The 27,359-nt window shown below is 44.7% G+C and overlaps 1 protein-coding gene across 5 annotated transcripts in view; it reads left to right on the forward strand.

The window, feature by feature from the left end:
* The window catches only part of MOV10L1 (Mov10 like RNA helicase 1), a 105,700-nt gene that overhangs the window by 61,404 nt on the left and 16,937 nt on the right, over positions 1 to 27,359 (forward strand). For all 5 annotated transcript variants that reach the window (XM_075927999.2, XM_075928007.2, XM_075927992.2 and 2 more), the window contains 12 exons: positions 2,826 to 2,940; positions 3,402 to 3,579; positions 4,308 to 4,378; positions 8,127 to 8,218; positions 8,901 to 8,959; positions 11,391 to 11,506; positions 13,660 to 13,765; positions 14,865 to 15,043; positions 15,499 to 15,645; positions 18,625 to 18,746; positions 26,327 to 26,426; positions 27,123 to 27,287. In XM_075927999.2, the coding sequence (XP_075784114.2) occupies positions 2,826 to 2,940; positions 3,402 to 3,579; positions 4,308 to 4,378; positions 8,127 to 8,218; positions 8,901 to 8,959; positions 11,391 to 11,506; positions 13,660 to 13,765; positions 14,865 to 15,043; positions 15,499 to 15,645; positions 18,625 to 18,746; positions 26,327 to 26,426; positions 27,123 to 27,287 (1,450 nt within the window). The remainder of the gene's footprint in view (positions 1 to 2,825; positions 2,941 to 3,401; positions 3,580 to 4,307; positions 4,379 to 8,126; positions 8,219 to 8,900; positions 8,960 to 11,390; positions 11,507 to 13,659; positions 13,766 to 14,864; positions 15,044 to 15,498; positions 15,646 to 18,624; positions 18,747 to 26,326; positions 26,427 to 27,122; positions 27,288 to 27,359) is intronic.

Genomic DNA, 27,359 nt, shown 5'->3' on the forward strand with positions numbered 1-27,359 from the left:
TGAAGTTTTTTTGCTGCAGGATGGCTACTTTTAGATCTGCAATAGTGTGTCCAGGAAGATTGAAGTGTTCCCCTACAGGTTTTTGTATGTTGCCATTCCTAATATCAGATTTGTGTCCATTGATTCTTTTACGTAGGGACTGTCCTGTTTGGCCGATGTATATAGCAGTGGGGCATTGTTGGCACATGATGGCATATATTACGTTGGTGGATGTGCAGGAGAATGTACCAGTGACAGTATGGCTGATCTGGTTAGGTCCTGTGATGGTGTTGCTGGTGTATATATGTGGGCAGAGTTGGCACCGAGGTTTGTTGCAAGGATTGGTTCCTGAGTTCGAGTTATTATGGTGCGGTGTGTAGTTGCTGGTGAGAATATGCTTCAGGTTGGCGGGTTGTCTGTGGGCAAGGACCGGCCTACCTCCCAAGGCCTGTGAGAGCAAGGGATCATTGTCCAGGATGGGCTGAAGATCACTAATGATGCGTTGGAGAGGTTTTAGCTGGGGACTATAGGTGATGGCCAGTGGTGTTCTGTTGGTTTCTTTCTTGGGCTTGTCCCGCAGCAGGAGGCTTCTGGGTACACATCTGGCTCTGTCAATCTGTCTCCTCACTTCCTCGTGTGGGTATCGCAGTTTACAGAATGCTTGTTGAAGGTCTTGTAGGTGTAGGTCTCTGTCTGAGGGGTTGGAGCATATGCGGTTGTACCTCAGTGCTTGGCTGTAAACAATGGATCGTGTGGTGTGTCCGGGATGGAAACTGGAGGCATGCAGGTAAGTATAGCGGTCGGTAGGTTTTCTGTATAGGGTGGTATTGATATGACCATCACTTATTTGTATCGTGGTGTCCAGGAAATGGACCTCCCGTGTAGATTGGTCCATGCTGAGGTTGATGGTGGGGTGGAAGCTGTTGAAATCATGGTGAAATTCTTCCAGAGTCTCCTTCCCATGGGTCCAGATGATGAAGATGTCATCGATGTAGCGTAGGTAGAGAAGGGGTGTAAGTGGACGAGAGCTGAGGAAGCGTTGTTCCAGGTCAGCCATAAAAATGTTGGCGTATTGTGGGGCCATGCGGGTGCCCATAGCAGTGCCACTGGTCTGGAGGTATATGTTGTCACCAAATCTGAAATAGTTGTGTGTGAGGATAAATTCACAGCGTTCAGCCACCAGTTGTGCTGTGGCATCATCAGGAATACTGTTCCTGACAGCTTGTACTCCATCTGCATGTGGGATGTTTGTGTAGAGAGCCTCTACATCCATGGTGGCTAGGATGGTGTTTTCTGGAAGATCACCTATGCATTGTAGTTTTCTCAGGAAATCCGTAGTGTCACGAAGGTAACTGGGAGTGCTGGTGGCGTAGGGTCTGAGCAGAGAATCCACATAGCCAGACAGTCCTTCAGTAAGAGTGCCAATGCCCGAGATGATGGGGCGTCCGGGATTTCCAGGTTTGTGGATCTTGGGTAATAGATAGAACAACCCTGGTCGGGGCTCTAAAGGTGTGTCGATTTGTTCCTGTGTTTGTTTGGGGAGTGTCCTGAGCAGATGGTGCAGTTTCTTAGTATATTCCTTAGTGGGATCTGAGGAAAGTGGCCTGTAGAATTTGGTATTGGAGAGTTGTCTGGCAGCCTCCTTTAGGTAGTCAGGCCTGTTCATGATATTCTATGTAGAGGTCCAGACTGTCATTTCGGCCCTCAGGAGGAGTCCATGTGGAGTTCTTCTTCTTGTGCTGTTGGTGGGAAGGTATCTGTGTGTCAGTGCACTGTTCAGTGTCGTGTTGGAAGTATTCCTTGAGACGGAGACGGCGAAAGTAGGCTTCCAGATCACCGCAGAACTGTATCATGTTAGTGGGGGTGGCGGGGCAAAAGGAGAGTCCCCGAGATAGAACAGATTCTTCTGCCGAGCTGAGTGTGTAGTTGGAGAGATTGACGATATTGCTGGGTGAGTTAGGGGTACCATTGTTGTGGCCCCATGTGGCAGGTAGGATTTTAGACAGCTTACAGTCCTTTTTCCTCTGTAGAGAAGTGAAGTGTGTAATGTAGATCTCCTGTCTTGTTTTAGTAAAGTCCATTTGTGCAGAAGGTTGGTGTTTTATGAGAAACTCCAGATTGGAGAGCTCTTTTTTGATGTTTTCCTGTTTGCTGTACAGGATGCTGATCAGGTGGTTCCTCAGTTTTTTGGATAGTATATGGCATAATCTCTCACTGTAGTCTGTGCAGTATGTAGATAGCAATGGATTTTTCACCTTCAGTCCATTTGGTATAATGTCCATCCGTTTGCATTTGGAGAGAAAGATGATATCTGTTTGTACTTGTGCAAGTTTCTTCATGAGGTTGATAGATTTCCACTCCATACGGCTAAATGCAGTGCCTTGCATGGTGTCAAGTATCAGAGGGGTAGCCGTGTTAGTCTGAATCTGCAGATTCAGACTAACACGGCTACCCCTCTGATAAAAAAGAATGGTTCACCGGTACATCTTCATTAGGGAGGAAAAGTAGGGGTTATAACACTCACAAATAAAACATGTTTGTGCCAACATTCTCTCTCCTCACTCTTTCATTTGAATCTAAGTTGGACAAAGTTTAATGTACTGTACTTAGGTTTTGGTATTACTGTCTTTGAGGCTTGAGGATGGTGTTTGCTAACTCATAGTCCTTCACATGAAGCTCTTATTTTTTTAAAACTGATGCTTTTTTTAAATTAACTACAGAATCTTGAATTTTGTTCTTTCACTTGAGTGAAGAAATCCCATACTAACTATCTAAATACAGTTTGTACGAACTATATTATGTAGCCTAAAAATACGGACAGACATAACTTTGAATTTTTATTTTAGAAGTTGCAGAAGACATCTTCCAAGTTTCTTGCCACACTATCCCATACCAGATAGATTAAGAAAATGTGTGGAGCAGAAATTGGACATACTGACATTTCAACCTCTCCTTGCAGAGGTAAGTGTACACAGAGAGATACTTTACACTTGCATATATAAGTATCTTTCAGTATGTGGTGAGGTTGGCATTCATAAACACTCTTGTGTAGTGCTGTGTTTATATGCAATGGTTATGTGGGTCATAAAATCCAGTTACCAAATAAGAGTCTGTTCCTGGTAGAAAGTTATCTTGACTTTAGTGGGAGTTGGCATTTCACAGGCCCTGAACCAGAGAATAAATTAGAAACCTATGTAAGTGAGGGTTTGAAAATGGATGAACAGTATATTAGAATGCCATATGGGGGCAAAGCCTATTCTGTACCTCTTTTCTCCCCTACCTTAGGTTGTACATCTTTTGGGTCAGGGACTGTATCTTCATGTATATATTTTTTTTTTTATGGAACCTTGCACAGTGGGTCCCAGGTTTCCGTTGTGGTTTCCAGACCCTGTTATAGTACACATACTTTTTTTTATTTTCAGCAACTGAATCTGTCTAACTACAAAGCAAACCTTTCTACACTACTGTGGCTTGAGGAGATTCATGCTGAAATGGAGATTAAAGAATTTAGCATGAGTGGAGTCATTTTGAAAAAGAATGGGAACTTCTTGGTGCTGGAAGTTCCAGGGTTAGCAGAGGGAAGACCTTCCTTATATGCAGGTAATTTACACGTAATTAAATTGTTAAAGCTGAATAGCAAGATTCTCAACCTCCACAATAAAAATGTTGATTCGTTTTATTTTTTTCATGAAATAGCCTGTTGACAACATTTGGAAAGATAGCTGTTAACTCTGGCACCTAGATAAATGGAACAATATGGAAATATATTTTATTACATTGCCTCGGAATATTTTATTTCTGGAGATGTTATGTTTTGAAGGGGCAGTATGTGTATTTTTGTGCTTTCATGGCTTGTCTTGGTATATTCAGGATTCTGGTGGCAGTAATTGTGAATGTGTTTTCCATAAAGAATATGTACAATGCTAACTAAAGAACACGTGTGAAACTAAACATAAAACCATATTAAAGGAGTTAACATTTTGACATTAGAATTTTTGAAATCCATTGCAATATGAAGCATGTTATTTCAAATAAATAGTGAGAGGATACCACAACAAGTGCCTTGGAATTCTCTCTCGTTCTCACACTCACGCTCACAAACTAGGTATTCCAGCTTTCAGAATAAAGACTATATTGAATAGAGGTGTGCACAGATGCAGTATCTTCAGTGATGGCACCTTACTGGTAAATTTTACAGGACCCTTGAAACTCATTAAGTTCCACTGTGTTCCCCCTACCACAAGTGACTGATATTGCCATGAGAATTTTCCAATATCTTGTAATGGTATTTTTATACTAAACATTTTATTTACCTTTTTTAAAACTAGGTGACAAAGTGATATTAAAAACTCAGGACTACTCTGAACATATAATAGAATACATTTCCTATGTTACTGAGGTGAGTGAGTTTGATTTTTCTGCTAAGAAATACTGCAGTTCATAAGACTAAGGGGAAACTGAGAGTTACAGGAGTAATCTAGCTTTTATGAAACTTCACTCATTTCAGTTGTTCTCTCCCAAATGATTGATTCTACTTCATTTCATACTGTGTAACTGGAAAACATAGAAGCTTTTGCTGCTTCTCTGAACAAAAAGGAAATTCTATACATCTCTTATGTAGAAATATGAAATTATATGGCAGATGCTGTCCCTCTTTTTGTTTTTAATTAGTATAAACAAATGTTAGAGTTGTTGCTCATGTCCATTCCACATTAGGTGTGTGTGCTCATCATGTGTACCCATGCCAGAAGTTTTTCCCTCAATGTCCATAGAGAAGCCAAGTCTGGCGCACTCTAGTGGCATCCACATTACATGATATAACTTAGGGTCACCACCAGCTCTCCCACCCACAGTTTCTTTTTGCTGCCAGTGACAATGCATGGAACTTCTGGATCTTTGGCCAGTTTCTCCTCTTTTTATGAGAACATAATCTTTCTCCGTGCCGTGGAGTCAGTGCCTTTCCCATAACTTCAGCACAGCAGCCTGCTGCATGGCCTCAGGGATAATAGTCCGTCCCATGGTGTGACGGCACGTTGGGGGTCCCCTGTCTCCTGCACCCCGAAATGGCACAAACAGACTGCACCAGCCGGTGGAATAGAGGAAGTTTATTGCCTCTCCAGGATACAGCACAGCACAGATGTAATCTGGTCACAGAGCTGGGCTAGGATGCCTCAGGCCCCCTTGAGATGGGGGGAGACTGGGCCCCTAAACTCCAGCCCCTTTCCCTAGGCTGTCTCCTCCATGCTCCCAGACAGCAACTAACTCACCCTCTTCCAGCCCTGCCCCCCAGCCAGGGCAGCATTCCACCTTCCTTTGTTCCTCTACATGGGGGGTGTCTGGCCATACCGGTTGAGAGGTCCCTTTGCATAGTGACTCATCCTGTTTTGCTGGGTCGTGGTACCCACGGCAGCCAGTGGGGGTTACCCCAGAGCCAGCAGCATAGAAACCAGCCAGGTACCCCCACTACGTCACACGTGGTATCCCTGGAATGCTTGGAGATTTGCTCGACCATCCCAGGTCTCCCGGTTGGTTTTAGGGGCTTCAGGGAGGCCATCAGCCTCCGTATACCACCCTCCCCAGCAGTTGCAAGCCCTGAGGAAGCTCCAGAGGAGTAACTTTCTGTCCTGCAGGAGTGAAGGGCAGAGTTCATGGCATCAGCCTCCTTATCACTGGACAAAGCCATTGTGATGAAAAGGCGCATCAAGGACTCCTGAAAAGAGTCTTCTATAACCTGTGGCTGTATGCAGAGAAACTAGAGGAGCCATTGGATGAACTGTCTGACGTTTTGAACTCCTCGCTGCCTTCCAGGGTGGCTTTACCCCTGTGGGAAGGGGTATTGGAAATTACTGTCTTATGGCAAACCTCTCTTTTCCATGCCCCCTATTTCTAAGGGATGAATGCATATACTTTGTGCAAGTAAAGGGCCATGAGTATCTGTATACCCATCATGCCACTAACTCCTTAGTGATCAAGGCAGTCAACTAGAAAGAGAGGCAAGAACAGCCAGGGACGAGCCCAAAGAACACATTCCAAGAGACCAACCTCCCCACCGCCTCTCCATCCCACTTCTCTGTCCCTCTTCAGGGACCCCTCTGATGAGCATCTCCTGAAACAGGAGGTCCAGTCGCTCCTCAAGGCAGGAGCAATATAAGCGGTCCTTTGGGAAGTCAGGGGAAAGGATTTCTGTTCCTGCTATTTCCTCATACCAAAAGCAAAAGTTGGTTTCAGACCAATTCTGGATGTAAGGAACCTCAACTGCTATATGCAGAAGCTAAAGTTCAGGATGATCACTCTAGCCGCCATAATCCCTTGTTTGGATCTGAGAGACTGGTTCTCCACCCTTGACATCAAGAGATGCGTATTTCCACATTTTGATCCTTCTGTGTCACAGGTGTTACGTCAGATTCACATTAGCAGGCAAGCACTACCCATTTATGCAGCTACCATTTGGCTTTTCTGTTGCCCTGCAAGTGTTTACCAAATGTGTGACAGCGGCTTTCCTACGCAAGGGGGGAGGTTCAAGTTTTCCCATACTCAAACGATTAGTTGTTAAAAGCAACTTCCAGAGACAAGCTTCTCACGCACGTAGAGCTGTTTGGAACTCTGGACATCCTTCTCAACAAGGTGAAGTCAGTCCTGAGTGCAGTGCACAATATAGCATTTATAGGGGCAACACTAGACTCAACCCAAGGGAAAGTGGTGTTGCAAGAGTTGTGGGGTCTCAGACCATTTGGGACTTGATAGGCATCCTCATCCAGTACCCAGTCACAACGGCAAGGACGTGCCTCGGCCTTCTAGGATACATGGCATTGTGTTGCCACGTGGTCAGAACGCAGGTCTACACCTAAGACCCCTTCAGCGCTGGCTCACCTCAGTGTATGTACCCACACGCCACAGTCTGAACATGATAGTGTCCATTCCCCACAGGGTGATAGTCTCTCAGGTAGTGGATTGACCCGTTAAACCTGTCAGGAGCCCCACCCTAACACTAGTGGCCAGTGCATTGATCTGGGGTGGGAAGCCCACCTAGGCAACTTGAGAACCCAGGGACTGTGGTCGCACACAGATATGAGTCTTCACATCAATGTGAAGGAACTAAGAGCAGTCAGATTGTCTTGCCAGGTTTTGTGGCCCCAGAAGCAGGGCTGGTGTATGTCGATGTATACAGACAATATGACAGCGATATTTTATAGAAACAAATGGGCATGTGATCATCCCAGCTCTGCAGCAAGGCTCAGAGACTCTGGCTTTATTGCATAAAGCACTAAATCCACTTGGAAGCCCAGTATCTACCAAGACTACAGAATACACTGGTGGATGCCCTCCGCAGGATCTTTATGGTCCACGAGTGGTCAGTCAGGGAATATGTAATATGATCATTCTTCCACAGGTGGGGGGCACCCTATCTAGATCTGTTCACTATCCCAGAGAACAGAAGATGCCTGAACTTTTGCTCATTCCAGAATCACTATCAGGGTTCCATGGGAGACTCATCACTCTCCACTGGGCAGGGGGAGGGGGGAAGAACACCCCTCCTGTATGCATTTCCCCCCTTCCCTTGTATCCCGGAATGTGTGGGAGTCATCAGGCACTGCACCCCCATCCGCAGCCAGACGTGACTCTCAACCAGCAAGTAGAACAGAAGGTTTATTGGTTCACAGGGACACAGTGTAGCCCAGACTTCTTATTACAGGAATCAGGAGCATTCAGTACAATCCATCTTGGGGATTAGGGGGGGCCAGGGTTCTGGGCCCCTTCCCCAGCTCCCCAGGCCAGCTAGGCTCCCTTTTCCCTCCACCAGCCAAAAACTAACTCTTACATCTAGCAACTGCTCGCAGCCCTCCCCACTTCCTCCTTTGTTCAGATTTCTGGGCAAAGTGTCACCTGACTGAATTCTCCACCTAGCTCAGGATTCCTTAAGAGTACTACTGAGGGAATATTTTCTGAAACCGGTGTATGTGGCAAGCACACATGTTTAATGTGTAATGGACATAAGCAACATGTCTCAAAGAACACAGATTACTGAACAGTTAACAGGAGGTTTTTTGGTTTTTTTTTTTTTCCAAACATAAAGGATGATTCTGTAGTATGCTGTGTGCCCCCCAATCCTACAGGACTGACTAATAAACACTCTCTCTTTAAAACAGGTTAATAATGAAGAGGCTACTCTGAGACTTAACCAAGAGTTTGAACAGGCTTACAATTCTGAACCCATGGATGTAGAATTTACATTAAATAGGTATTTTGAAGCTTCTGAAAAAGTTGTATTTAGCTGTCATTTATTTTGTTAGTCTTATTACATAACCATTTGATTAGTTCTTAAAAGTTCACATGAAGGTAAAGGGCAAACAATCTTAAAATCTGAATTTTGTATCTGTGCAAAGTGCAATCAGATTAGAAAGGGAGAGATTTACAGTTTTACACACATTCTTTTACATGTATGTGACTGTTCTAAGAGCCAGGCAATGGAAAATTGAACTCTGTAATTGCAAAAACTTTGTGGCACCAGAGCAGGACAAGAATGGCTGATTGATATAATTTTTTTAGTATACTGGCAACATCAAAACTTTTAGACACAATTACTTTCAATAAAAATGCATCTTCCTTAGTAAATTTAGTTGGGTTTTTTGTTTTCTGAAGAAAATTCTCTTCCTATCCTGCTTAACTCTGAAGTTCAAGGAAAGTTATTTTGTCCTTTAATGAAAGACACTTTTCATATTTTATTTATCTATTTTAAAGTTTGGTGAAATACATTTTCAAAGGAAACTTGACCAAGTAATCCTTCAGCTAAGTACCCCATGAAAATAGGAATAGTGGGAAGAAATACATTGTTGCAAAGATTTACTGTTTCCTTTAAATCTGATATATATGAGAGAGAGCAAGAGAGCTCTAACTCCCCAGTATTCCTATTCCTTTCACAGGACTACAAGCAGGCGATGCCAGTTTGCAGTTGAACAAGCCATCTATCTGGGTGAAAAAGGTAACCTTCCAGTGAGATTGGGGTATTTTTCCTCTCCTTCAATAAATACTGATGGGAAGTTAATGTATTGAAATCTTCTGGTCAGATATACAAAATGCAGTGTTTTACTGGGGCCATTTATTCATTCATTTAAATTAACCCATATCTTTGTCCAGAGTAGCAATGCTAAGTGTCATAGACCAACCACTTATCAAATTGATTTCCTCTCTGGCATATCTACACATGGCAGTAAAAGTAGTTTGACTCCAATTAGAATTGTACAAATCTAATCAATTTTTAACTCCTGGTGCCACTGTGTTTTGTACAATATGAAAAAATTCTGCGGGAATTCCCAACTTGGGTAAATTGGGAAAAATGCAAGACGAATATAAAGAAGATGCAGAATTCCTGTTTTCAGCTTTAAACTTCTTACCTAATTCTCCTCTGTGAAAATTGACTAAATATAGTGGCCTTCTTATTGATGAGTTGCACATTTCTGATCATTGTACAGCCTAGAGAAATGTAAACGTGTACTTCAGTTTTACCTTCCAATTCCTCCAACACCATACCTAATGTTTTTATGTTAAATTTGCATAAATTGACACAGCTAATTCAGAGTTCAAGGAAAGAAGCTGCTGTTTCAGTTTGCATAAGAACTGCCATACTGGGTCAGACCAAGTTCCATCTAGCCCAGTATCCTGTCTTCTGACATTTTGCTAATGCCAGATACCCCAGAGTGAACAGGTGATCATCAAGTGATCTCTCCCCTGTCATCCATTTCCAGCATCTGACAAACAGAGGCTAGGGACATCATTCCTACCCATCCTGACTAATAAGTATTTATGGAACTATCTTCCATGAATTTATCTAGTTCTTTTTTTGAACCCTGGTAAAGTCCTGGTCTTCACAACATCCTTTGGCAAAGAGTTCCCCAGGTTGACTGTAGGGAATAATTCCAGACACCCTGGATGCGGTGAAAACAAGTAGAGGATTTATTGTATACCAGCGCAGGTGGAGTACCCCCCAGAGGTTAACCTGGAGTGCGCTAACTTAATCAAAACATACATCAGCTTATATAGGCAACAGATGGGCGGAGGGGAAGCGATTTGATAGGTCTAGCAACAGAGCTGTAATGAGCACATAAGCCAATAAACTATAAAGATTACACAGTATCTCTGCCCGTTGCCAATTAAACATGTTATTAATAATACAGGTAATTATTCCTAACAAACTAAAGGAGCCAACATAAACAAAGGCATGTTGACGGCAACTTTGTCAGCTGGAAATATAATGTGTCTACTGCGGGGGGTGATATCGCCTTAGGTGGCGTGGCCCTTGAGATTCAAGCTTATTTTCTAGGAATAAAGCAGACAGTGAAAGCAACTTCCGCGCAGTTTGTTTAGGTACCAGCGACTCTGATAAGGCCCTCTTGGAATGTGGTTGCCAGGGCGACCAGGGTCATGGTAGCTGCCCGTGTTGTATGTTTCCCAGGCCTCAAATTTAGGAATTTGAGTTCTCAGCTCTCAGCAGATACCATGGACTGCCTCAGTTTACCCTTACATTGTGTGTTGTGTGAAGAAGTACTTCCTTCTGTTTGTTTTAAACCTGCTATCTGTTCATTTCATTTGGTGACCCCCTAGTTCTTACATTATGGGAACAAGTAAATAACTTCTCCTTATTCACTTTCTCCACACCAGTGATGATTTTATAGACCTCTATAATATCCTCCTTTGTCTCCTTTTTTCTAAACTGAAAAATCCCAGTCTTTTTAATCTCTCTTCCTATAGCACCCATTTCCAACTCCTAATTTTTGTTGCCTTTTTCTCAACCTTTTCCAATGCCAGTATATCTTTTTTGAGATGAGGCAACCACATCTGCGCACACTACTCAAGATGTGGGTGTACCATAGATTTATAGAGAGGCAATAAGATATTCTGTCTTAGTCTCGCTCTTTTTTTTTTTAAATGATTCCTAACATTGTTTGCTTTTTTGACTGCTGCTGCACACCGAATGGATGTTTTCAGAAAACTGTCGACAATGACTCCAAAATCTCTCTCGAGTAGTAATAGATAATTTAGTCTCCATCATTTTGTATGTATAGTTGGGATTATTTTTTCAATGTGCATTATTTTGCACTTACCAATGTTAAAATTAATTTGCTATTTTGCTGCCCAATCACCTAGTTTTGTGAGATCCTTTTGAAGCTCTATGTAGTCTATATTTGGGATATACATTTTAAGTTGGGCCTCTGTTATGGTGTCTTTGAAAAGTTTTCATTCGGCTTACAGGGATTTTGCTTTTGGCACTGTACCTTTTCAATTTCTGTTTAACCAATATTAATTATAACATTGACAGTGAGTATCTTAATATGTATATATTAGTCTAGCCATGTGAAATGCCTTTTTAGAATTTTTCTCTTTTTCTCTCCCCCCCCCCCCCCCCAAATCCAAAGTGTTATTTCCAGATACTCTGGTTTTACAATCGCCACAAGTTGTCAAGACTTGGAATAACATAGAATGGTATACCATTGCTGATGGCCATGAACAGTATGCCAAGAAGGAAGTCACGGTAAAATTACTATACATTTATTTTTTTACAACTGTACACTCAAATGATAAGTTTGCTACTGCAAATATAGTCTTAGATAGAACCAGCACAATAGTGATGCATTGTTATATCTGTTGTATTTATTATATCTTCCTTCTGGTGGCGAAGTTCTTGTTTCACAGTTGAATGCTTTGAGTGGGTTAACACAGTGTTTCTCAATCAGTGGTGCGAGTACCTTTAAGGGTATTCAAGAGAAGTCTGGGGGGTACATCAACACAACTGATATTTGGAGAAAACTGAGTTTGTTTTAAGTTTTACGGCGCTTTATTATTTTTGTACTTTTTACATCCAAAAATTTCATCACCTGCCCAGCTACGATTAAGTTGTTTAAACAAGTGTGTTGCAATGGTAGAAAAAAATATTGTGTGTCTGTAAACTGTAGATACTGGGGTAATTAATTTTTTTGTGTGTGAAAAGTGGGTACTTTAAAAAAAAAAAAAAAAAAAAAAAAGTTGAGAAACACTGGGTTAACATATGGTCCATGATTTTGGACATATAGGTACTCCTTTCTGAAAGTGAAGTTGCTTATAAAACTGAGCCTGGGTTACCAAATTTGCTTTAAACTGTTTTTCATAAGTACCTTTATTTTTAAATAGATAATGGGCAGCAAATCATACTGCGTATAGCAACAAATGAAAATCCTTATTGCAAGGCATAATTATGCTTCCTGATGTGACTTATCCACCCTCCTTGTGACTCCTGATTAAATACATAATAAAAATGTGGATATTTCCTTTAAAAATAGCCAAAAATGTACATACAGGCAGTCCCCGGGTTACGTACAAGATAGGGACTGTAGGTTTGTTCTTAAGTTGAATTTGTATGTAAGTCGGAACTGGTACATATTGTAGGGGAAACTCTAGCCAAACATTTTTTTTAGTTTTGGATAGCATAGGGAAAGGTTAACTCCCCTCTAATGTTTGTTTTGCTGTCTGTTCCCCTGTTCAGAAGATTTCACATCTATTTCTGTCCCTGTGACAAACTCAGGACTAAAGGAGTAACTCATCAAATACCAAACAGCTCTGCACCATGCTTTGAGCTAATAGCTTTATTTCCACACACCACCCAGGGTTCTAGGAGGAGGGTCCTTTTTTTGCTAACACAATGAGGCCAGCACTTTGTTTGTTTTGGTGGAGTCTTTGTTTGCCCAGGGAGCCCAGCATGTATAGGGGGAGGAGGGGCGGAGAGGCTGCTTTTGTCTGCTGTTTGGCAGCCTGTTGCTCAGGGGAGGGGGCAGCCTGTTGCTGGCAGAGGGGGAGGGGGGAGGCGTGCAGGATGCGAGGCCGCGGGGGGGGGGGGAGGGGGGCCAGCGGGCGTGGGGAGGCACTTTTCCTCTGCCCGGCAGCTCTGCGGGATCCCTGTCCCTGTGGCCAGCTGCTGCAGGCAGAGGCCAGTTGGAGCCGGCAGGCCGGAGGAGCTGGCCGAAGAGGAGGAGGTGGTGGATTCTAGGACCCAGGTGAGCGAGCCCCGGGGACGCGGGAGGAGGGGCAGAGAGGCTGCTTTTGTCTGCTGTTCGGCAGCCTGTTGCTGGCAGGGGGGTGGGGGGGGGCAGCGGGCGTGGGGAGGCACTTTTCCTCTGCCCGGCAGCTCTGCGGGACCCCAGTCGGAGCCGGCCCGAGGAGGAGGAGGATCCTAGGACCCAGGTGAGCGAGCCCCGGGAATGCTGCTGCGCATGTGCGGGAGTTGCCTCACCCCGTTCGTATCTAGGGATCCGACGTAAGTCGGATCCACGTAAGTCGGGGACTGCCTGTATTGGCAGCTCTTCTAGGGAAAAAGCAAAAAGCCAAAGGTAACTTTTGAAAACTCATCCAGATCTGCAGAACATCTGTGGAAGTAGCAACTGTGTTTCAAGATGAAAGTGTCATGAGTAACTTTTTTTTCTTTCATTCAAGTAAAAGGAGTCAGTGTGAGGGTTATTTGAGGTTTTTCTTTTTTCTCCTCCCTTCTCCTGTCACCCCATCTTTTTCAGTTCATGTAAAGTTAAGAGGAAGCACTCAACATTTTCAGTCTTAAAATCATTACAAAGAGAAAATAGTTACTCTAAAATTAACTTAAGATGAGCTTACCTTTGATATTTGTGTGTGTTTGTGTGTGTGTGTGTGTGTTCTTTTCAGAAAAAGAAAATGCAGAATGAGCAAACAAAATTCATGGTTCCAAAGGAGAGAAACGTAGTGGCTGTTCCTCATATGATGAGTGTTGCCACACAGACAAGTAAACTGAGTATGTGTTAGTGCTTTTTTTCCATCTTGCACTGATGTTTTGGATTTTAAAGTTGCACTGGTAGACTAGTTTGGGAGATGATGCATATGTTGTGGTTTTAAAAGGTGGGAGTACAGAATGTGGTATATTGAGGATGTTCTAGGGGACTGAAGAAAACTGGCCTAACGTATGTCCTAGGCAACATCATGGGAAAAGCTGTTAAGGAACACAGTCAAGAACTAAAGAATTTTAATTAATGCAAATCAGGATAGTTTTTATAAAAAATAGTTCTTATCAAACACATTCGATATATTTTTGATGCGATTATAAGGCTTGTTGATAAAGGTAACTGAACACGAGATACTTGGACTTGTCTAAGGCACTTGACTTACACTCACATGCAATTCTGGCTTCTTTTTTTTTTTTTTTTTTAAATAATGAGTTCTATACAAAGTTGAGTGTAGGGCTGAAATGTGGTCTTCAGTCCAGTCCCATTTGTGACAGACCAGAGATGTTGCTGGGTTCAGCAGAGCAATGTTACAATCGACATCTCTGTGAACTCCTATCCACCTTTGCGAATACTGCTTGGAGTCATGACGATGAATGCACTTGAGCAGCCGCTTGAGGAAGAAAAGATAATTACCTGTTTGCATAACTGGTGTTCTTCTAGATGTATTGCTCATGTCCTTTCAACATCCCCACCCTCCTTTCTCACTGTCAATTTCTGGCAAGAGGGAACAAAGTGTGGGGAGCTAACAGCACCCCTTATACTGCACCATGAGGGCACCACTCCAGAGGCACCAAACCCAGTTCCCTATAGGTGGTATTACTGAGGGAAAAACTTGTGCATATAGTGAGCACACACGCCTAAGTTGAATGGGCCTGAGGTACACATCTCGAAGAACACCAGTTATGGAAACAAGTAACTGTCTTTTTTTTCTATTTTAATTATTGTTATTGTACTTGGAAATGGGAAATTAGAGTTGTCCATTAGATGTTTATCTATCTCTGTCTTTTAAAAATACTATAATATCTAGATCACATTATTTTGGTGAGATTTTTGAATTAATAATTATAAAAATCTTTGTGTATTTGTAATACTTATCTGTTTTGAGTATAGTCAATGGAGACATGACACCTAACCAAAGAGGCTGTGAATTTTTCAATCCTGTGCTGAATAAGTATCAGAAATTAGCAGTGAAGAGGATACTTAGTGGTGAATGTCGCCCAGCTCCGTATGTTCTCTTTGGACCACCGGGAACTGGGAAAACTGTAACAATAATAGAAACTATCTTACAGGTAAGTCAACAAAACAGTAATCATCTGGAATTGATATATATGCTTACAATCATTTTAAAATTATTTTTAGTTTTGTGTCATCACTTACAGGAATTTTCAATTTAACTTTTGCTATGTGAAAATAAATCCAAGAGAAGATCTCTATACAAGTTTGTGTTCATAAATCTTTTAACAACATATATTCAGTTTACTAATTCAATGTTTGTTTAAAGCTTGTTTGATAGTATTTGTCTGCTGCTTAAAGCACATACCCTGCATTCATTTTTTTTCATTTGATGATTATGAATTTGCTCAAGATTTGACCGAATAGCAATATGACAAATTTAGAAACATTCATAGTTGTATTCTAAATAATCCTGAATCATGTTAAATATTTGAAATACATGCTTGCTTTATTTGTGGTCATTGTAGTTTTTCCACATGTTTTTAAAAACTGCACTTTTTTTAAAATGCAGGTACATTACACTTTACCAGATAGTCGAATTTTGGTCTGTGCACCATCCAACAGTGCAACGGATTTAATTTGCTTACGACTGCATGATACTAATCTTCTAAAACCAGGAGCTATGGTCAGAGTGAATGCTAGCTGCAGGTGTGAAGAGGTAAATTTTGTAACCACTTTTAATTAAAATAGTATATACTTTTAATCTTCAAATGTTACTTCTGGGACTTTTTTCTTCTGGTTGTTAGGCTCACTGACGAAAATAATACGTACATTTTTGGGGTTAAAATAAATGACTAGATAATCAGTTGGGGAAAATGTTAATTGTGGTGAACAGTTTGCTAGAATTGGAGTCTATACTTAATCTCATTGTCATGTTTTTATTCTTCAAGTAGGCCATTTATGTCTACAGGACTACGTCACACTGTAAAATACTACTCACGTGTGAAAAAGGTGATAGAATCAGCTACATAAAACCTAGCTGTGGGTATTCTGCTAATCAACTAAGCAGCATTTGAATCTCTCCTTAGTGGCTGCACAAGTGCACAGCTTACAGGGATCACTGGTTCCCACAGTGCAACCTAGACTGTGGAACTACTGAGCTTTCTATTCCACCAACCTGGGTAGCCCTCTTGTACTGTGAGGCTATTGTTACACTTGCACACCAGATGTTTGTGGTTTAAGTGCAGATGCTGGGTTATATGAATGCTTTCCAGCCACTGATAAATCAACAATAGAGATGCTCCAACCAGTTCCCCAGTCTTCTTGCTCCCCAGAACTGAACTGTCTTGCCTTGTTAGAAGCCTGATTAGTGTTAATTTCATTACCCGATTCATCCCTTCCTTTGAGGAGAGGACATGTGCACTAGCCTTTCAAAACTGAGCTGAGATTTCCCAAGCACTTCAGGTTTTAAAAAAGCATGCTGTTAGATAAATTATAAAACAGACTTATTAGCTACAGAAAGATCTTAATAACTACAGAAAGATCTTAAATGAATAGAAGTAGCAAGTTTAGAGAGCAAAGTTGGATACTTAACAAAATGCAGTCCGAGGTCTACAAACTAAACAAGGTTTTGAATCAAGCAGTATCTCACCTTAGCATATGGTACCAGCAGGTAACAGATCTCAGTATGTAGTCTGGGACTCTTTCAGCCTGGGATCACCCTCCTCAGTTACAAGTATTTATCCCCCTCTCTATGTTTCTCCCAGGTGTTGAATTGGGAGGGGGAGGAGTAAATGATGTCACTTTTCATTTTTCCCAGTTTTTGATCAAGCAGTTTCCATCTACACATTCTTTCTGAGAAGTCTTCATTTATATACAAGTTCCTGGAGTAGTGGATTCTTCCCTTGATAATCCATTGTACCTGGGAAGTTTGTTGTGGTTGTACCTAACTTCAGAACATGCCTCTGTGGCACAGCATGTCTAGTGCAGGATTGTCCATGAGGTCATGCCAAAGAGCCCCAGACAATTTGTGGGCCCCTGAAGGAGCGCTAGAACTCTGGGCTTGCCTTCTATTCCTCCACTGCCTCTTCCTAGGGGCCCTCTGTCTTGATGCTCCTCTTCCCCCTGAGGCCCTGGCCAAGCTGGAAATGGAACCTGTGGTAGGATGAGCATATACCCCACTACTTTCCACCCTATGTGGAGCTGATCTGGGCCCTTGTCCCTGGCTCAGTACAGAGCTGGCCCAAGCAAGTCACCCATGTCTCCCACCTGCCCAGATCAGGCTGGTGTAAGCCCCACTTCTCAACTCCTCTCTTTCTCCCCTCCCCCCCACCTCCCTTGGCAAAACTGGTTGGTAAGAGCAAATAGGGCAAATGCCTAGGTTGGGGCATGTAGAAAGCCCACATGTTCATTGTGTCCAGGGACCTAATAAATCTTAGGGGCAGGCAAGATAGAGCCCACAGGCCAAATCCAGCCCACCAAGCTGCTGGATACAGTCCGCAGGCTTCCCCACCAGCACCATCAGGCACAGAGCAACCCAATGACACTTTATGCAGCTAGCTGCTCCCTCTGGCTCTCTACCCTGGGCACTGGGGGAGTGGGAGGGAGAGGCTTCATATGTTGCCCCCATCCCCAGCACAATCTTGCCAATAGAAGCTGAGAGGTTATACTGGGGGCAGGGACCACACGAACAAACGAACCCACTCACCTCCTGGCACCTGGAGCAGAGAGCCACAGGGAACAACCAGCTGTTTTGAGCAGCCTGGGACAGCAAGAGGCAGGGAACCTGCCTCAGGATCCTGGAGGGCTGCTGGCTGGAAGTGATCTAGGTAAGCACCTCCTGTCCAGAGGCTGCCTCTGGCACCCCAGTCGGTCCCTCCCTGCAACTCCCTGCCCCAGGTCACAACTCCTTCCCAGACCCTACACTCTTCCCACAGGCCAGAATCGTTTCCTGCACCCATACTCCTTCCCAGACCCTGCACCCCAAGCTTCTTCCCCAGATCACAGCCCCCTCCTTCACCCAAACTCCCTCTCAGACCCCTCACCCCCTCTAGCACCCCAGTCCCCTAACCCGAGCTCCCTCTTGCACCCAATTTCCATCCTAGACCCCATACTCTCTCCATACAAAAGTACAGCCCTTTCCAAAATCTTGGAGTGGCCCCCCATCAAACATTATTGCCCACCCCAGTCTACACAGATCAATTAATGCACTACAATTGCATTCCCCAAAGAGCACTTACACCACTATGTTGACAAATCTTTGCATTTGGACTTAATTAGTTTGGAAAAAATAGTTACAAAGGGCTATTTACTGGCTATCAACACAGACCTTTTTTGCCATTTTAATTAGTGTTATGTGCTGATTGTATATATGTTTTTAAATTTGATCTTCTAAAACTAAGAATAAAGAAAATACAGTCTTTTATATTTTGTAGTAAAGATATTTTGTATATTTTGTGATGAAATGCTTTATTATGGACTCCTGGTTTGGGCAAACGCAAGAAAAACCTCAAAATGCATTGCTGGGTGCAGGAAATACTCAAAGTACAGCTTCTAAAATAAAATCTTATCGAAATATTTTCTTCAGTTTTAAATATTTAGAACTTCAAACTAGACTCTAGAATTTGCACATAATGAGCTTGGTGTGTGGTAGCTTTATAAGAAATACATGTAGTAAATAAGTGTCTTGTGTTTGCAGGCAATCAGTGATACGATAAAACTATACTGCAAAGATGGTGAAGACATTTGGAAAGCATCACGGTTCAGGATAATAATTACCACATGTAGCAGCGCAGGAATGTTTTATCAAATAGGAATAAGGTACTGTGGATGCATAGGTCATTAATACATTTGGAACCTTGAGATTGTGACATTTTGGGGTACAGGTTAAATCTCCCTGGTCTGGCACCCTTGGGACCTAACCGGTCCTGGATGACGGATTTTGCCAGACCAGAGAAAGTCACTTCTAACTCCCCTTCTTCTGCCCCCCAACCATGGTCTCACTTCCAGCCACCTCTTCTCTCCCCCCCCGCCCCTCCAGCTTCCCCCTATCGCCAGTCACTCAGGGTACGTCTACACTACGTTAACTCGAACTAACTTAGTTCGAATTAGTTAATTCGAACTAAGCTAATTCGAACGGATCCAGACTAAAAAACTAGTTCGAATTAGAGTCTTGCTAATTCGAACTAGCATGTCCACATTAAGTGGACTCTGAACCAGGCTTAAGGATGGCCGGAAGCCGTGCCGGCAGGGCATCAGAGGAGGACTTAGAGCGTGGAGATGCTGTCTCAGGCTAGCCGAGGGCTGTGCTTAAAGGGTCCCGACCCCCACCCCAGACAGACAGAGTTCTCAGGGGTGTCCCGCTTGCAAAGCAGTCCTGGCTTGAATTGCCCAGAGTACCCACGCTGGGCACATCACAGCACTCGGCCATCAGACCGGCTGCACTTGCCGCAGGCTGCCATCTGGGGAGAGCTTCCACACCCAGAAGCCCGCAGAGCCAGCCCAGTCCTCCCTATCAGGGGCGCGTACCCCATTCCTCCCTCACCTCTTTCCACTTACCCTTCCGTAGCCCCTCTTCTTGATGTACAAAATAAAGGACAATTGTGTTCAAAAATGGAATCTGTCTTTATTGAACAAAACTGGAGGAGACTGGGAAAAGGAGGTGGGAGAGGGGAAGAGAGTGGGAGAGGGGAGGGCAACTAAAATGATCAGGGGTTGGGAACAGGTCCCATATGAAGAGAGGCTAAAGAGACTGGGACTTTTCAGCTTAGAAAAGAGGAGACGGAGGAGGGACAGGATAGAGGTCTCTAAAACAGGAGTTGGGTGGAGAGGGTGCATACAGAAAAGTTCTTCATTAGTTCCCATAAAGAAGGACTAGAGGACACCAAAGGAAGGGAATGGGTAGCAGGCTTCAAACTAGTAACAGAAAGTTGTTCTTCACAAAGCAAAGAGTCAACCTGTGGAACTCCTTGCTGCGGGAGGCTGTGAAGGCTAGAACTAGAACAGAGGTTAAAGGGAAGTGAGATCAAGTCATGGAGGTTGGGTCCATGGAGTGCTGTTAGCCAGGGGGTAGGAGTGGTGTCCCTGCCCAAGGTTTGTGGAAGGCTGGAAAGGGATGGCACGAGACAAATGGCTTGGTCACTGTCTTCGGTCCATCCCATCCAGGGTCCCTAGGGTTGGCCGCTGTCGGCAGACAGGCTACTGGGCTAGATGGACCTTTGGTCTGACCCAGTACGGCCATTGTAAGCTCAGGGTCGGGGGTCTCAGTGGACCACCTTGATTTTCATGCACACCTGCTCCTGGGTGGCCAGGGTGGCAGCTCTCCTGCCCTAGATGGCCACTTTCCTGTGCCTAGTGTGGAGGTCGTGGACAAGGTCCACAATGTCCGCACTAGCCCAGGCGGGTGCCCGCCTCTTGCGGTCCCGGGCAAGCTCCCGGGAGCCGCCAGCCTGGTCCCGGGAAGAGGGGGAGGGCTGGGTGGCATCGGGAGGGTGGCTCGATCCGTGCCAGGTGCAGGGTCTGCTGGCTTGGTGCTGGCAGGCTTGCACCTGGCACGGGCACCGTAGCCAGCCCGTGCCCCTTTAAGAGGTCCGGGGCCAGGAGGGGGGGCAGACGAGTTTCCCTGGTGTTGGCCAGAGTGGCCACCAGGGAAACCTGGGGAGGGCTAGCCCTCCCCAGAGTTCGAATTAAGGGGCTACACACCCCTTAATTCGAACTAGCTAGTTCGAACTAGGCTTAATCCTCGTAAAATGAGGTTTTCCTAGTTCGAACTAAGCGCTCCGCTAGTTCGAATTAAATTCGAACTAGCGGAGCACTAGTGTAGCGCCTATGAAAGTTAGTTCGAACTAACGTCCGTTAGTTCAAACTAACTTTGTAGTGTAGACATACCCTCAGAGCAGGGTTCTTGGGCCCCACTGTGGTGAGGGGAATGTGGCGGCCCCACTGCTGCAAGCACAGCCCTGCTGCTGGGCTCCCAGCCACACAGAGTAGAGGGGCGGGCTGCCCCTTTGGGTCTCAGTTGTGCTACCAGGCAGCAGCCCTGCTTGGACTTCAGCCTCACTGGGCAGCCCCGCTGTCTCCCAGCCTCACCAGGCAGCTCTGCCAAATAGCAGTGCGGCTGCCTAGCTCTGGGGCAGTCCTGTTGCCTCCTAGTCCCACCATGCTGCTATGCCTCTGGATGACAGCGGGGCTGCCGAACTCCAGGTTGTCCTGCTGGATGGCCCTGCTGATGGGTTCCCAGCCCCACCACCAGGCAACCTCCTGGTCTTGCTGGGTAATTTTGCTGCCAGGTATCAGCCCTGCTGACAGGCTCCAGCCCTACTGGGCAGCCTAGATGCCTCCTGTTCCTCCTCCCCCCCAGTGTTGCCACCAAGAGGCAGCCCCGCTACTGGGCTCCAGCCCAATGAACAGCCCTGTTGCTTCATACCTTCCAGCCAGGAGGAAGCCCTGCTGCTGGAATCCCAGTTTCACTGCCAAAGGGCAGCCCTGCTACTGGGCTCTGGCCCCGCTGCAGGGCTCCCAGCCACCAGCCCTCCATGGGACTCTTACCCTGGGACAGATAAGTTGCTCTCAGTTGCTGAACCAGAGAGTCCTGGTTAAGAGAGTTTTAACCTGTACTCTGTAAAATAGTTTCAGCTGTTTAAATAGAGCAACTGGTAACATGTAGTATTATTAAAAGAATGCATTCCCAGCTAAGCTTATAGCTAGGGCTCAACAAATGCGCTTGCCTATGGCGAGTAGATTTTTTTCCAGCTGGCGAGTGTAGGGGCGGACTGGCCCGGTGGGCCGTTGTGACGGGCTGGCCGAAGCCCACACTATGGGCAGCGTGGCCCCATCCAATCCGCCGGCTGGCGGAGGAGCACAGTGCCGCTGGGAAGGGGGAAGTGCAGCGATTCTTCCCACCAGGCTGCCTGCGTGCAGCTCTGGCGCGAGGAGGCGGGGCGGGACGCCAGGGCACTGGTGTGACCTAGCCCTGCTGATTCTAAAGAGCCGCAGCAGCTCGGCTCTGGCCACTTGTCCCTGGGAGCTGGCTGTGGCGCACGGCACAGCCAGGGCCCGCCCCGCCAGCTCCAGTCCTGCCACAACTCCAGCCCCCCTTTCTCTGCACGCCACCCGTTCCCCGCGCCGCTCCTGCACCCCGGGCTACCTTCTCTCCCTCTTCCCTGCGACCCTTTGGCTCTATGCCACCCTTACACCCTGCTCCCTGCCCCCCCAGCTCTGTGCTGCCTGTTCCCTGCACTGCCCCTAGACCCCGATCCCTCTGCCCCTCCCGTTCCCCGCATCCCATTTCCCGTTCCTCCATCGCACCCTGCTACCCCTGATCCCTGCATCCCTCTGGCTCTGTGCCTCCCATTCCCTGCACCACCTCCGTACTCCCTGCACCCTGCTCCCCTTGTGGGTCTGGAGTGAAGGGTGCTTGCCCATAGGGAGGGGCTGGACAGGGCAGGAAAGAGGATGCTGTGACCCAGCAGCAAGTGGAAGGAGGAGTTCACTTGAAGCTCCTTTGCCTTTATGGAAAAAAAGAATGAAAATGCTATTTGCTATTTATAGGGCTAATGCCGGGACAAAAAAGAAAACAAAAAAAAAATTGCAAAATACAAACGTGTAAAAGACAACAACAAAGGAAGAGGGCAAAAATGTTTTGCTTGGGGCAGCAAAAAACCTAGAGCTGGCCCTTAGGGAGGGGAAAGGGTAAGCTGGGCTGGGATGTGGGGAGGGGAGGGGAGGAGAAAATTATGGGGAAGGGGCTTGTGCTGAGGGGAGGAGGTCAGGAGAAGAAGAAGAAAAAGGGGAAGGCACCAAGGGACCGGTGCAAGAGAGACAAATGCCAGGGGGCCAAGTGCAGACAATGAGGAAAAGGCCAGGAGGGGAGGTGTCAGTGGGAGGGGGGACAGGTTGATGCTGGGAGAGGAGAAGGTAAGGGCACTGGGGGCTAGAGAGGGAGGGGGAAGTGCTGGGAGAAGGCTTGAACGAAGGGGTGGGCATGAGGAAGGCGGGGATGGAGCAAGGCATCTGTGAGGGCACGGGCATGAGGGGAACGGGGTCAGAGGATGGTGAGGGGGTGGGTATCAGGGGAAAAGAGAGCAAAGGGGGCAGGGGCAGTGAGGGAAGAGGGAGGCACCAGAAGGTTGCAGGTGCCAGGGGATTCTGGGGGTGAAGCAGAAGGGCAGACACCTGCAGGGGAGGGACCAACACCAGAGGAGAGAGGCAGGGAAGGTGTGTAGAGGGAGGTTTTAGGAGAGGGGATGAGGAGGGGTAGCTCACCCAATTAGCGTGGGGCTACTGGAGGAGTGGGCAAAGGGCGGAAAGAAGGGCTGGCGGAGGGGGGCAGGACTCAGGAAGGCTAAGGGCAGGAGTCAGGACAGCAGAGGGTGTGGGGTTGGGGGGCAGCAGGTACCAGGGGAGCTGATGGAGCAAGGGGAGGAAACATGGCAGCAGAGAGAAAAGGTAGAGGTTTATAAGGTATTTATTAATAACCTGTGATATTTATTAATAACGTATTAGTAATTACGGTTCTTATTCTTCTTAGGAACATGCCCCTTCCCCATAATTTTCTCCTCTCCTCTCCTCCCCTCCCCTTCCCACATCCCAGCCCAGTCCACCCTTTCCCTTTTTGTCTGGCGAGTAGGGTTTTCCATAATTTGTCGACCTCTGCTTATAGCTATATTAAATTTTAGTCCTTTCAGCATAGTTAAACTTTAGAATTACCTAAAATGACCTTTTTTTTTTCCAAAATGTGTAATGTAAAGATCACTATCCCTTCAAAGTAAGGAAACTGGCTCAAATGTGTTTTCCTCAGCTGCCAGGGGATCACTGCTGTAATGTTTATTGCCAAGGACTGCCTGTACTTGAAAGCATTTTAGGAGTTAATATTGTAGGGCATGCTACTCTTGGGAGAAGTGCTGAGTTGTTTTTAGTTTGCTGCTGCTAAAGCACTTAGCTGCCTTGTAACAATATGTACCTCTATTTATCTTTCAAAAGGTAGAAAGGAAAGGTAGAAGGGAGACAAGCATAATTGAATTAATGGATTTCAGGAAGGCAGATTTTGATAAGCTCAGAGAACTTGTAGGTAAGGTCCCATGGGAAGCAAGACTGAAGGGAAAAACAACTGAGGAGAGTTGGAAGTATTTCAAAGGGACGTTGTTAAGGGCCCAAAAGCAAACAATTCCGCTGTGTAGGAAAGATAGAAAATATGGCAAAAGACCAGCTTGGCTTAACAAGGAGATCTTGCACGATCTCAAAATAAAAAAGGAGTCATATAAAAAATGGAAACTAGGACAACTAACAAAGGATGAATATAGGCAAGCAACACGGGAATGCAGGGGCAAGATTAGAAAGGCAAAGGCACAAAATGAGATCAAACTAGCTACAGGCATAAAGGGAAACAAGAAGACCTTTTATAAATACATTAAAAGGAAGAGGAAGACCAAGGACAGGGTAGGCCCACTGCTTAGTGAGGAGGGAGAAGCAGTAACAGGGAACTTGGAAATGGCGGAGATGCTCAATGACTTCTTTGTTTCGGTCTTCACCGAGAAGTCTGGAGGTGTGCCTAACGTAGTGAATACAAGCAGAGAGAGGGTAAGTTTAGAAGATAGGATACACAAAGAACAAGTTAAAAATCACTTAGGAAAGTTAGATGTCAGCAAGTCACCAGGTCCTGATGAAATGCATCCCAGGATACTCAAGGAGCTGATAGAGGAGGTATCTGAGCCTTTAGCTATGATCTTTGAAAAATCATGGCAGACAGGGGAGATTCCAGAAGACTGGAAAAGGGCAAATATTGTGCCCATCTATAAAAAGGGGAATAAGAACAACCCAGGAAACTACAGACCGGTCAGTTTAACGTCTGTCCCAGGGAAGATAATGGAGCAGGTAATTATTACTTTCCAAGTGTTTGCATATGATTTCCTTAAAGTGATAGGGAATAGCCAGCATGGGTTTGTGAAGAACAAGTCATGCCAAACTAATCTGATAGCTTTCTTTGATAAGATAACGAGCCTTGTGGATAAGGGAGAAGCGGTGGATGTCATATACCTAGACTTTAGTAAGGCATTTGATACGGTCTCGCATGATATTCTTATTGATAAACTAGGCAAATATAACTTAGATAGGGCCACAATAAGGTGGGTGCATAATTGGCTGGATAACCGTAGTCAGAGTTGTTGTTAACGGTGCTAAATCCTGCTGGAAAGGGATAACAAGTGGAATTCCGCAAGGGTCTTTTTTGGGACCCGTACTGTTCAATATCTTCATCAATGATGTAGATATTGGCATAGAGAGTATGCTTATTAAGTTTGCAGATGATACCAAACTGGGTGGGGTTTCAACTTCTTTGGAGGATAGGGACATAATTCAAAATGACCTTAGCAAGTTAGAGAAATGGTCAGAGGTAAACAGGATGAGGTTTAATAAAGAGAAATGCAAAGTGCTCCACTTAGGAAGGAACAATCAGTTCCATACATACAAGATGGGAAGCGACTGTCTAGGAAGGAGCATGGTGGAGAGGGATCTAGGGGTCATAGTGGACCACAAGTTGAATATGAGTCAACAGTGTGATGCTGTTGCAAAAAAAGCAAATATGATTCTAGGTTGTATCAACAGGTGTGTTGTAAGCAAAACTCGTGAAGTCATTCTGCCGCTCTACTCTGCACTAGTTAGGCCTCAGCTGGAGTACTGTGTCCAGTTCTGGGCGCCACATTTCAAGAAAGATGTGGAGAAATTGGAAAAGGTACAGAGAAGAGCGACAAGAATGATTAAAGGTTTAGAGAACATGACCTATGAAGCCAGGCTTCATGAACTGGGCTTGTTTAGTTTGGAAAAAAGAAGATTAAGGGGGGACAGGATAGCGGTTTTCAAATATCTAAAAGGGTGTCACAAGGAGGAAGGAGAAAATTTGTTCCTCTTGGTTTCTGAGGACAGGACAAGGAGTAATGGGCTTAAAGTGCAGCAGGGGAGGTTTAGATTGGACATTAGGAAAAAATTCCTAACTGTCAGGGTGGTCAAATATTGGAATAAATTGCCAAGGGAGGTGGTGGAATCTCCCTCTCTGGAGATATTTAAGAACAGGTTGGATAGACATCTGTCAGGGATGGTGTAGACGGAGCTTGGTCCTGCCTTGAGGGCGGGGGGCTGGACTCGATGACCCCTTGAGGTCCCTTCCAGTCCTATTATTCTATGAAAATGTGTGGTCATAGATGAGGATTAAGTTCACTACATTTTTGCTTTCTCCAGAGTAATATTTTAAAGCTTTCTTGTCTTGAAATATCTTTCATGTTCAAGATATCACTGCATATAGCTCACAGACTTGATTCTTGTAATTATTTGCTGAGGTCAACCACAGGGTGGCAGAATATACTAACCCTAAATCACCTGTCAAACTTTTTGTTTTCTTTTTATTCTAGGCTTGGGCATTTCACACACATATTTGTGGATGAAGCAGGGCAGGCGAGTGAACCAGAATGCTTGATTCCACTTGGCTTGATTTCGGAAATTAATGGGCAGGTATGAATGGTTTTTTTTTAAAAGTTTTAGGGTCGCTTTCTTCACTTCCTGTAGAAACTAGGGATGTTAGATGTCTGCTACTCCTAAGTAGTAGTTCTGCGGACTTTTCTTTTGAGAAACAATATTGTAGACATTCTAACAACAATTGATGCTTTTTACCTTTTTTTTTTTTTTTTTAAGTATTCATCTAGCTTTGTGTGAGTATTGTGAAAGTAGAAAGAATTATACTGTAAGAAAAAGATGAATTGTGCTGTAATAATTGAATAAGTTAAAGGAATTCTGTTTGTCTTTTTAAGAGGAAGAAGAAAAGTATGTTAATGTTGATTGTAGGTATGCAGATCAAGGTGCTAGCCAATTTGGGCCTGAGTTTAACAGGAAAAGGAACATTAAGTGTTAGACAGGAAGCAATTCCAGATAATCAGGGAGATATAGCCAGGAGATTGCTGTGTGCTTAATATTGAAATGAAGATACTTAACCACACTAATAATGTGAAGTTTTGCCACACCCTTTGATCTTGTTAACTTGGCCTTTTGACTGTATAAAATCAAGGGGTTTGAACCTTGTATGGTACTCACATTTTCTCCATGCATTTTAGCAAAGCTTTGCTGAAATAAACAGAGCAGTCTGCCAAATCTGTGAGTCCTGTCTGACTTTGACAGTATTAATACAGAAGAGGTTTTTTACTGTTTCTGCAGGTAGTCCTAGCTGGTGATCCAATGCAGCTAGGACCAGTAATAAAGTCTAGACTTGCAGTGGCTTATGGATTAAATGTATCCATGCTGGAAAGACTGATGTCACGAACTCTGTATCAGAGAAATGAGAATACTTTTGGTGCTTATGGATCATACAATCCTTTGTTGGTAAGTTAAGCTTCAGTTTTCTTCTTCTTTAAAAATGTGATCTGACCTCAGAAGAAAACAAGTGGATGGTGG

This window comes from Pelodiscus sinensis, chromosome 1 (assembly GCF_052426305.1).
Source record: "Pelodiscus sinensis isolate ZL-2025 chromosome 1, ASM5242630v1, whole genome shotgun sequence".
Lineage (NCBI taxonomy): Eukaryota > Metazoa > Chordata > Testudines > Trionychidae > Pelodiscus > Pelodiscus sinensis.